At 39.8% G+C, this 12,018-nt stretch overlaps 1 protein-coding gene across 2 annotated transcripts in view; it reads right to left on the reverse strand.

Annotated features, from left to right (window-relative positions):
• sfswap (splicing factor SWAP) overlaps positions 1-11,635 on the reverse strand; it is a 96,399-nt gene extending 84,764 nt beyond the window's left edge. The window contains exons 1-3 of one of the 2 annotated variants that reach the window (XM_074690408.1): positions 11,255-11,635; positions 9,460-9,623; positions 1,981-2,112 (exon numbers count right to left, since the gene is read on the reverse strand). In XM_074690408.1, the coding sequence (XP_074546509.1) occupies positions 1,981-2,112; positions 9,460-9,623; positions 11,255-11,454 (496 nt within the window). In that variant the 5' untranslated portion in view covers positions 11,455-11,635. Of the gene's footprint in view, positions 1-1,980; positions 2,113-9,459; positions 9,624-10,071 lie in introns of both variants that reach the window. The other variant, XM_074690409.1, reaches the window with a different exon arrangement.
• Positions 11,636-12,018: the final 383 nt, after the last annotated feature.

The raw sequence follows: 12,018 nt of genomic DNA on the forward strand, positions 1-12,018 counted from the left end.
AAGTATTTTCTGTTCCATTCTATTCTATTCTATTCTATTCTATTCTATTCTATTATTGTATTTTGTCTCTTTTAATGTTTTTATCATGACGTGTGCTGCTGACCTCTTGGCCAGGTCACCTTTGTGAAAGAGATCTTGATCTCAGTGGGTTTTCATCTGGTTAAATAAAGGATAAGCAGGCTACAGCTCTAAAAAAAAAAAAAAAAAAAAAAAAAAAAAAGTAGACTAAAACAAAGTTATTTTTCAATCATTTAAAAGTAGAATATAACTGAACAGTGCTGTAGAGCACTGAAACAGTACTGTAAAAGCCTTTTAGCTGTATTATAAATTCAAAATGTACAAAATGTTGCAGCTGTCAATGTGAATGTAAACAAGTCTGCCTCCTTTAAAACTAAAAGTGAAGTTGTCAAAAAATCTGAACTCCATTTTTTGAGAAAAATCAGAGATTTTATTTTTAGCCCTACAATAAATGGTAGAGAGAAGTTGTAGCAGCAACCAAGGGCTATCAGCTGTAGCAGGGATTCAGAGGTGTAACATGACCCTGACTGACTTATTCCCAAAGGTAAAATTGTGCAGGCGTCTTCGGCTGTGGCTGATGTACTCACGCTTTGAACTCTACAGTCTCCCAAGAGACCAGCATCTAGTCTGCTTAACTGTCAGCGACAAAGTGCTTCTAGCTACATCAAATATTTAAAGTTGTAAGAGTGAGTGTGTGTGTGTGCGTGTGTGTATGTGTGACTTCATTGAGATGTGTTAGACACCGTCAGTGTTTGATCTCTGAAAAGAAATTTTACTTCAGCAATCTGCTGGTGGCTGTGAGACTGCAGATGGTCCTATGGATTATAACAGTTATAAAAACAGAAAAAAAGAAGGTAATGGATCAGAGAGATCTACTGTGTTCTTCCCAGCCGTGTGCTGCAGCTGAAGAAAAACCAATGACAAACTGAGACAAAGAACCGATCCCACCCAAAGCAGCGTAACAAGAAGTGTTTCAAAGACCCTTTGTCTTCTGGCAGGGCTTTCAAATTCAATCTGTTCCCTGATTTCTCTTAATAACTTAACACCTAGAAGAATTTCTGACTGCCGACAACAAACATATCAAAGTCAGAGAGTAGCTTCACTTTTTTCTCATTTTGTCGCATCACTTGGAAAAGTCTTCTTTACTGCATTGTAACCATGAGTAAATGTGAGTTTTCCTCACACTTCTTGCATCAGGGCTCTACACTAACTTTTCCACTAGTAGCAGCAACTTTCTCAGTTGTTCACACCAGCACATGATTTAATCACCTCTTTTTTGTGCGGGCTGAGCTGTGGCTCTGCAACGGAGGTAGTGCCGTTTTAAACACGATGAGAACTAGAGCCTTATTTAGCTGTGTTTTTGTGTGAAAATAACGGGCTGAAATTCTCTAAACAAAGCGTGAATGCAGACCGATATCAGATTTTTTCGGTGGGAGTCCTTTGATTTGTGTTTTTGGTCAAGTAAAATATGGCCCTGTCTGAGTGCAGAGGAAACCGGCAGAGGAGCAGGGAGGGGGTGTTTGGTGTGAGCACTCTGGGCTTCTGCTGCACAAAATCACTGCTGTAGGGGTAATTTCTGCCCTAAACCTTGTGATAGGACCCAACTTGTTCCATCCTGGAGTATCACTTTAAAATGAGGAGGCAAACAGTGAAACGCTTGTTGTAGTCAAGTTCTGTCTGTCTTGGTTGTGTGATATGCACATTAGCTCTGCACATCTACATGATGGCACTCACTCCTCAGAACAGGAGAGAGTGCAGGTGGAGGGGTGCCTGGGATAGAGGAAGCATTAAAATATATGCACTCACACAAATGTGACTAGATTAAATTCTTACTCCCACAAACCGATGAAGAGGTTGCATATGTGACCGTTTTAGTCCAAGTCTCGAGCCCTGTGCATATATGAGACTGACTGACAAGTGGATCAACTTCTTCAATGAGCTAAAGAGGATGTAAGTTCTCACCATGTTCCCTGTTAGCCTCCTCCTCTTCAGTGGGCTGAGAGGGGTCGTAGTAGTCTGCGCTGTATTTGAAGGCCACTGCGTTGTAGGTGCCTTCATCAGCCAGAGCTTCACTCAGACGTTTGTACTCCTCTTCTGTGGAAACAAGAAAACACACAACATTTTAAAACAAATAAATGATCATTTAAACCAGTGTTTCTCTGATTGTTTCAGACCAAGGACCACATACCCCCCCACAAGGAACAGACGGGTGACATCACAGAGACTACGTCCATGTTTTATACAGTTTATGGCTGTAAATCAATCCAGTTTTGCTAGACCCGATCAGGAAGCTACAAAGAAGTTATGAAGTGTGATTTTAAAATAACCTACATTGGTGGTGATAATCTCATTTTTAAGTGTTTACGACCACACATATATTTAGAAAGGAGACTTTTTAAAGATCACTAAAAAACTCCTCACAGCCCCTTCAAAGGAAAAGTAGATATTAAAAAACTCATTTCAGTGTATTTAAAGAACGGCACTTCTTTCTACAGGCTCACTGATCAATCAAGAGCTCCTACTGGTGGCAACATGAACACATATGCTTGCACCAACCCCTTTCCTATCAAAATTCATGGCCAACTATATCTTTAACAAAGCAGCAAGGGCAAAAATCCCACTAAAACTATCAATATTTCTAATGCTCTGCTGCCGTCCTTTCACTGGACAGATGGGTAATAGCCTGAGTGAATGGGGTCAGGCCTCCAAATTCAAGGGCAAAGCAGCCCAGGGGATGAACCTTCTGCAGTGACTGTGAGTGTGTGTGCGACACAAATCATTAGCCACCTCATTCTGTAACGTCAGTTTAGGCATAAGACATCATATTTCACGTAAAACTGTGGCATATTAATTCAATTACGCTCATCAAGTCTGTCTTTGAGAAGGGTGCTTTATCATCAAAACCGCCTGTTTGGTTCTAATGTAAAAAGGACAGAGATGCTGCTATCACAGAGTCAGAAGTGATTTCCATAGAAATGGCTGCTCCGGAGCCCAGAGTCAGACCTAGTCCTTTTTAATGAGACAGACGGGCTGAGCATGCCAACTCAGTGGAGGATTTGTCCCAGAAATTCAGAGAATTCAGTGAGAAACCCTGACTAAACTATGTAAAAATTGTAAGATTTGCCACTTCTCTGTTTATACAGACAAGCCTGTCGCATTAGAGTTAGACTGTGGGCGAAGTGTGAAATGAGGACAAAGGCCTGAAACACTGACAGGCTGGAAAGAGAGCAAACACTTCAGCTTTTTATCAGCAACACTGACAAGGCGCTAAAATGATGATTTGAGAAAATCAATTAGTAAGTGTGATGAGACGTCAATAATAGATGGAACAGGTGTCAAGTGGTTTTGAAGAGTCAAAACATGCCAGCAGAAAGAAGCCACATCTGCCAGTGTTTACTATTATACATGAATGATCAACACAGACAGCTCACAGCAGCTGAACAAGCCTGACAGTAGACTGTTGAAGGTTATATTTTGACAGAAATCATTCCCTCGGATTGTTTTTTCAGTTATTTGAGAAGTGATTCTATAATTTAGGAAACATTTCAGGTACACAAAAAGTAAAAAAAGTGGGTTTTTTTTTTACTTCATATTCTATTTATTTGCAAAGTATACACCTGGAATGTACTAAATTCATTAACTGGCATGCTAAAGCTAAATTCTTAAACATTTAAGTAATAAAAACAAATGTGGTCCATTATTTTGTCAACCATGTAATGGACACAAGTCCAAATTTTTCACCATAAATCTATATCATACTGAATTTAGAGTTATACAACATTTCTATGTCAGACTACACTCCCTAGAAATGTCCCTCATCATTTATATCACAGTTCAGACGAAATTTAAAAGAATAAAAATCAAATGTTACACAGCTGACAGGACAAAAACAGAGAAACCTGTCTTTACAACACTATTAGTGCGTCCCAAATCGCATACTTCCATACTCAAATACTCAAAATTTTGAGTATACTGCGTCAAAATGAAAAACAGTGTGCATAGTATGCGAAAAATGAGTATGCAAAAGTACCAGGATGATGTACTCAAATCGGCCCGGATTTTGAGTATGCAGCTGTGGACACTTAACGCACTCATTTTCTCCTCTGGCAGCAATGTATAAATGTAACTTATTGATGTTGTTTTTTCCACGTGTTGTTTCCACCAAGCACCATCAGCTGTTGACGTTGTGTATGTGGTGTAACTTGTTTTTGTTTGTTTTGTTCTGCGAATGATAGGCTATGCCAGTGTTAAACTTAAATTGTGTATATATTTTTGTATTTACTCTGTGCAGAGTTCTTTATTTAATATTGTAATAATTATTATTCTTTTTCTACTACTTAAACTCTATTTTTCTACTCTTGTAATTCTATCCACGTTTGTACTGAGAGAGTGCAGTTTAAACCGGAGTCAAGTTCCTTGTATTCTTGAAAATACTTGGCCAATAAAGGTGATTCTGATTCTGATTCTGATTCTGTTTCCTTAATCTGGTCCTGGGGACCCCCTGCCCTGCATGTTTTAGATGTTACCCGACTCCAACACACCTGATTCGAATGATCAGCTCATCATCATCATCATAACGAGCCATTCATTTGAATCAGGTGTGCTGGAGTGAGGTAACATCTAAAACATGCAGGGCAGGGGGTCCCCAGGACCAGGATTGAGAAACACTGGGCTATGCTAATGCTAGTTGAGCTAACAGCTATCTGAAATGCTAAAGCTCATTGGGCTAACAGTTACCGGGGCCCTAGCATTACCCAGTGAACCAGGTAAATATAATAACAAGCGGGTTAGACCCTGCACAGTGAATACATGACCAGAAGCACCACTCAGACATTTAATTTGTGGATGTATTTTAACTGCCGCTGTGCCCCGCTCTCTCTCCCCGTAGCTCTCTCGGTAGCTTCAGTCAGCTGCACCAACCCCCATTAATAAACTCTACACCGCTGATCGTGTTATTAGCTGTGTTTAATATACTACTGAAAAGGCTTTGAAAATTCGCTGGCAAATAGTGGCGGTGTTTGGCGGGAACTGTCACAATTAGATGTAGAAGAAGAAGAGGTCGACATCATGTCATCATTCCCGGTAAGTACGGCGCTCGGCAGTATGCGATTTGGGACAGCACTACACCCTCAAAATGTGCACACTAAGCCAGTGAGTATGTAGTATGCTTAGTACACTCAATTTGAAAATTTTAAGTAAACAGTATGGAAGTATGCGATTTGGGACACACTATATATTTAGTGATGGTAACACAGTTGACAATTTTCCATGTTTTTTCATTTTCTTCACAGTTTGGTCTTTATAACATCTATAGTAAGAACAGCAGAAAATGTTGCTAACACAGTTGATGAACAGTTAAAGGAAAAGTTCGGTTTCTCCAGCTTTCACATTGTTTATAGAATAAAGTAGAACAATATTCTCACCCAGATGATGATGTGGACGAGAACTTTGAATATGACGGGTGTCCTTACAGTTTCGAGCCAGAGATGAGGAGCTCATCCAAAGGAGGACACAGAGGCAAAGACCCGGCCCTATACATGCCCCGTCCGCTACTATTATACGGACGTCCGCTGCATGATTATGGATCTAAATATCTCCTGAAGCACTGAAGCCCTCTGGGTGAGAATATTGTTCTACTTTATTCTATAAACAATGTGAAACCTGGAGAAACCGAACTTTTCCTTCAATGCGCCCCATGTACAGACAATCATTCTGATGAAATATTGATGAGGAGGAGCTGAAACATGACACACTTTCTTCAAGGTTCACACCAAGAAGGATGTGACCTCAACTGATTTAGGTCATGTGACTTTAGAGCAAACCATTGCTGATTTATAGGGTCTTTTTTTTCTCATTTTTGTCAGACACACACACACAAAGTGAATCTAAATAAATTGTTTAGTTTTAAAAACCCTTTGTCATGTTTTAATGATTGTTTTTTTAACAAATAATACTGAAAGTAATATTCACAAACATGTATTCTGTGTTAATTTTGAAGAGCAAACTTTAGGATTGAGAAATCAGACAACACAAAAACTGAAAACTCAAACACATGATTAGCATTTTTAGCCAAATAAATGATGGAACCTGCTAACTTGCCCCGCTGTAAAATTTGTCATTGCTTACTTTTAATATTAAGTAAACTGATAAGTACACCCTATGGACTTGTACCCCTAATAATAGAATCACTTAGAGAATTAGAAAAAAAAACATGTGCCTGTCATGTGAATGTGAATGCAAAGACTTAAACAAGGCACATAAACAGATATATATTTACCTTGATTTTATCAACCATTTAAGGTGAATGAATTAACATGAATTCATTGGACAATGTACAAGAGAAATTAGGGGACACACAGAGTCAACAGAACTGAATGTGTCCACTGCTTTGGGTAAAAAACAGAACTTCCCCCTCAAAAAAAAAACCCTACAAAACAAAAAACAAAAAGCTTTGATTGTTAAGTATCTAAACTGTTTCACCATCATCTCTGACAGCTCTTTCCTACAAAACTATGTTCATCCATACAAAGGTGGTCCTAGTTTGCCCTGCAATAAATAGTGCTTTATATAAGCAGCAGGGATCAGGACGTGCTGTGGAGATTACAGCGTAGTCTGAAGAGGTAATGACCTCAGACAGCTGAGGCTAGAAGAACTGAATGTATCAAAAACAGCTCATGTGAAACAGTGGAACAACTCTACATCTGCAGTGATCAGTGTCAAACCAACTGCAGATAATCCAGCTAGACTCTGCTAAAGAGCATTACACTCACCAACCTCAGGAAGGCTCACACTAAATACATCAACAAACAAAACATCTCACCAAACAACAACGTATAGTTTCAGAAAAGAGGCTTTTTTTTGTCTTCTTTGGCTCATGAAAACAATATCTTGCCTCCATCATGAAGAGTGTTTGTTATTTTTATAATAATGCCTTTCTTAATTAGCTTTATAGCCCCAGAGAGAGAAGCTGCAGGGTGTCAAGTTACATGTGTATTTCTTATGAACCCGTCTGTAGAGTTTGCGTTAAACAATTATTCTGTCTTTGACAGAATTTTTTGAGCAATGACAGAAAAATCTGAAGGTTGCCTGTTATTTCGACCAATTGGGAACCCCTGAGAGCAATCCAGTCCATCACTTTCATTGTTACACACAGCCATTCATTAATCACATACAGCACCTGCAGTCGACCCCCTGCCCAGTTGGTGGCGAGCGTACATAATTAGGTATTCTGTTGTCATGTTATTGTCACGGGTTGCGCTAAAAGTGCACTTAGGATCTATGGAGTTGATGCGTTGGGGCGCATCTGTGACCACTACGACTCTGAGACCGCATGCTCCAGGATTTAGTGAGGCGGTTCTAGCAGGATAAACCCGTCTTTCTAAGAGTGGCGCCCACTGTTTATTACTTCACTGGGTGAAATGTTTCCAGGCTTTAAAGGGATAGTTCAGTTTTCTTGAAGTGGGGTTGTATGAGCTCTATGCGACCACTAAGGACAATAGAGACAGTAGAAAGTTGTCTCCTCTCCCTCAGTAAGACACAGACTGTAATCGATAGTGACGAGGAAATAGGCGCTAACAGGTAGAGACCATACCAAATTCAAAGGCTATTTTCTCTGCCTACAAGAACTAAAATCAAAAAGTAATACCACAGTTTAAGAGTACGCTACATAAAATATTTCGAAAGTGCATTAAGTCGGAAATATAAACATTTATCTGGACCTAACTAACTGGTCATGTGTCCTTCCGCGCAGCACTAGTGCGCTCCGTCCCCCCTCCTCCTTTCAGCTGTAGGGAATGTAAACAAGCTACGCTTCGGGCGCCGGTTACAGACATAAATGTTTATATTGCCGAAGACTTAATGCACTTAAAAATTATTCTATGTAATGTACTCTTAAACTGTGGTATTACTTTTGGATTTTAGTTCTTGTAGGCAGAGAAAATAGCCTTTGAATTTGGTACCGTCTGTCCCTGTTAGCGCCTATTTCCTCGTCACCATCGATTACAGTCTGTGTCTTACTGAGAGAGAGGAGACAACTTTCTACTGTATCTAATGTCCTTAGTGGTCACATAGAGCTCATACAACCCCACTTCAAAAAAAACTGAACTGTCCCTTTAAGATGCTGACTGAAGCAGCAGTGGTCGTTCCAGTCTGTAGTGTAGCAGCAGAACGAGGCTTCAGCCTCCATAAAATCAAAACAGCCATCAAAGGCAAAGACATGTAACCTGGTGCTGATCCCCTCTGCCGCTCTCTTGCTCGATGACCTTGGTTATACCAAAACGAGTGTCCACTTTACATCCACACACTTCAGGAGAAAAGTTGAAGCTCAGGTAAACCAAATACAAAAAAGAAGGTGTCAAAAAAACTTGACTTGACACTCATTGATTTTTTTTTTCAGGATAATTTTTTTTAAAAAGCGTGTTCCGCCTGCTGTGAGAGTCTTTTTCTTTTTGCTTTTCAAAGCTCAAGACAGCAGGGTTGGTTTTATTATTTATGTTTTCTATCATTTGTCTATTATTTTCTCTTGCTGCCCAATAGGCAATATACTGTCAAATGATGGACAAGTCAAACATCTAGCACAGTGTTTTATCTGTCTGTTACCTGCAGCAGCAGGGTGTAGTGCAGCAGACCTACTTTTGATCTGTACAGCCCCATTAGAAAACAGGCAGTATGGACTTTTTTGTGACAGTTGGACGGATTCAAATTATTGATCTACCACTATCACTTATTTTAGTGAGGAGGCTGAGGCTCAGTTTTTAAGGATTATTTTCATTTGTGTTTGACCTGATGATGCTGAATCCTGCCAGTTAGCTAACACACTGTTTAATGGATAAGAATGTAACTGAAGCACTGGGCCAATAACGGTTTTCCTTTTTTTTTTTTTTTTTTTAAATCATCAGCTTAAAGTGATACTCTGGGATGGAACAAGTTGGGTCCTATCACAAGGTTTAGGGCAGAAATTACCCCTATAGCAGTGATTTTGTGCAGCAGAAGCCCAGAGCGCACACACCAAAGACCCTGCTCGTCAGCCGGTTTCCTCTGCACTCAGACAGGGTCATATTTTACTTGAACCAAAAACACAAATAAATGGACTCCCACCAAAAAAATCTGATATCGGTCTGCATTCATGCTTTATTTAGAGAATTTTCAGCGCGTTACTTTCACACAAAAACACCTCTAAATAAGGCTCTAGTACTCATCGTGTCGTAAAACGGCGCTGCCTCCGCTGCAGAGCCACAGCTGGCTACGAGGCGCTTGCGTGCCAGATATAAACAAACACAGGTAGTCTGCCAGGACGAATTATGCAATAACAACGTAAAGATGAGTGATTATGAAAGCGAGGATGACCTGCCGTTCACTTTGAATAAACTAAACCTTGTGATAGGACCCAACTTGTTCCATCCTGGAGTATCACTTTAATGTGAGAACTTGCAGACTTCCCACCTTGTCTGGCCTCCTCTTCCAACAGGTCGGTGTGCAGAGCCAGGTACCTCTCCTCATCGCAGAGCGCCTCAATCCTGGCCTCTTCCTCTGACAGCTGGTAGGATGTATTCCATGACCCACTGTCATACTCAGAGAGGTCATGTAAGTGACCGCGCCCATCGTATCTGTTGGATGATACCCAGGATTAGAGAGAAGGGAGTGGACAAAGTTTTTCATACACAACATCGACCTACTTACCAAAGGAAGGGGACCTAAAACCCAAAGTTTACAGTAAACAAAAATGCTCTACCTCTGAAAATCTGTCAAGAGGGAGTATTCTTGTAAAATACTATCTCTCAAATAACTGTCATGGGAATAAAGCCTCAACATAACTATCAAATCCTTGGGTTTAATTCTCATTGGTGCTGATAAAAGACCTAACAAGCTTTCTGCTGTTATTTCCTTTATGGCAAGTGTAACAAACCAAAAACCCTATCATCAAAAGAAAAAACAAAAGAAAAACAAAGCAACTCGTCTCTTACCTTACAGGGTTCATATCCCCCCTGTAACTCATCATTTAGGTCTATATCTGAAAAGAAAGTTACATTCACACAAACCCGAGTACATAAATACCTATCCGTAAGAACCCAAATGGTCGACATTTTCCGAGGTTCATCCCTCTACGCCACCTCTCAGTTGCAGTTTCTTCATGAAGACAAAGAAACGGGGTGCTGTGGTTGGCGTTCGGGGTTTGGCAGGACCCCTTAGCCTACCTTGCTGGGGAAGAAACTGGGTCATGTGATAAAGACACACATACAAAGGCTGTACAAATGAATCACAAGGCGGGTCACTACAGAGCAAGAAGATTCAAAAGAATATCTGAAACATTTTCAGGTTGAACGGCAATTTTTTTTTTTTTTTCAAATAAAAGTGGCATTACACTTTGGAGCAACACTTGCAGCAACACTTTACAGACATGCTGCTGTCCTTTGATTCTTTCTTTTTCCAGTTCAGTTGATATTTCTTCATTCTTTTATTTGACAGTTTGATGTTTTGGATCTTCTTGACTGCAGTAACTTTAGTGGTGGTTAGAATTTGCTCTGGTACCGTGGAAGTCAGCACAACATAAAATATTCGGGAGTTGTTTTGTGAATAATAAATTTGATAATAAGGTAAACTCATACTTAAAGAGTAAGAAAGAATAAAATAATGTTGTGGGTCATATCTCAATTTGACTCCCATTAAAAAGTTACACACTGGGAAAGTTTCCAGAGGAAATTCTTCCAACATGCCAAGATGCAAACCCCACCTTCAGGCTAACCCATGCAGGTTGAGAGTTTTTGGATTCAAAATTATATCTTGTGTTTCTCAAATAAGCACACAGTGTAGACTAATGCAGCCTGGTACAACAGCTCTAGGTTGTGTTCGGTCTTCGAGTTATTGACCAGTCCCTTAAAACAAACTTTGTTCACTTTGTCTGTGTACATGTTGCATTAGGCTGCAGTAGTTTTTGCTGTAGTGCCATAAAAATTGCTAAGTAACTGTTCATTGTTGGCTCAACTCCATGGCTAATGTTAGCAATGTGGCAGGTGGTTGAATCTTAGCATGTTTTCAAAGAAACCCAGATACCATTTGCGATCAATTCAAGACATCAATAAACACTTTCACAGGCAAGAAGTAACACATTCGTTGTCAGTTGCAGTGATTTCCAAGCTTCTGCAAGACAAACTCCATGTGGTCCCTTGAATTTTGAAACAGGCTAACGGACAGGATAGATGGTTAGCATAATGTTTCGGTCTAAGTTTGTTCAACCGACCTATCAATCATGATGCTCTTGTCCCCCATCCATGGGATAAGATGACTTCCACGGTCATGGTAAAGAGCCCTTTCGTCGTCTCGGAACAGTTTACAGGCATAGCCGAACACCAAGAGGTCGGCGTATTTATCACTGTCACTAATATCCTTCTTCACCGGTTTGTTATTGTGGTCCTTCTTTGCCGCTCCGCGACGAAACATCTCCACGTTATTAGTTGAAACAGTTCGAATATAACAAAAAGTAGTAGTGAAGATGCATATATAGTTTCGGGCGAACAAATTGCTCGATTGTGGTCCAAATACTACGATATTCCGCTGTGTTTTAGCCAAAAACTGGTTTCAGCAACCCTTGAGCCGCCATGTTGGAAACTAGGTAAATACAGAAACATGTCCTGTCCGCACTTTCGACACTTTGATCGGTATTTCAAAATAAACCTTCGTGGCACATTTGTGTGAAAATATATATTTTAAGATTTTCTTTGTCTATTTTAAAACCATTTACAGGAAATAATTTAACGAAAGTTTATTTAGATTTTACTTTTATTTATTTATTTTGTGTCAGTTGAATGTGCCGCTGGTGACGGAACATAGGCTGTTTCAGTAACTGCCTGCAGCATAACAATGCAGTAGGCAGAAGTCAATACACACTGCACCAAATGTGTCACAGTAATAATGATTTTTTTATATATATATACAAGGATTGACAAATAGAATAGTTCGGATATTTTGATAAGATATTGTGGTTTTACTTTAAACATGAAACCG

This window comes from Halichoeres trimaculatus, unplaced genomic scaffold (assembly GCF_033239565.1).
Source record: "Halichoeres trimaculatus isolate MK-OKI-2021-1 unplaced genomic scaffold, fHalTri1.1 fHalTri1_scaffold_16, whole genome shotgun sequence".
NCBI classification, from domain to species: Eukaryota; Metazoa; Chordata; class Actinopteri; order Labriformes; family Labridae; genus Halichoeres; species Halichoeres trimaculatus.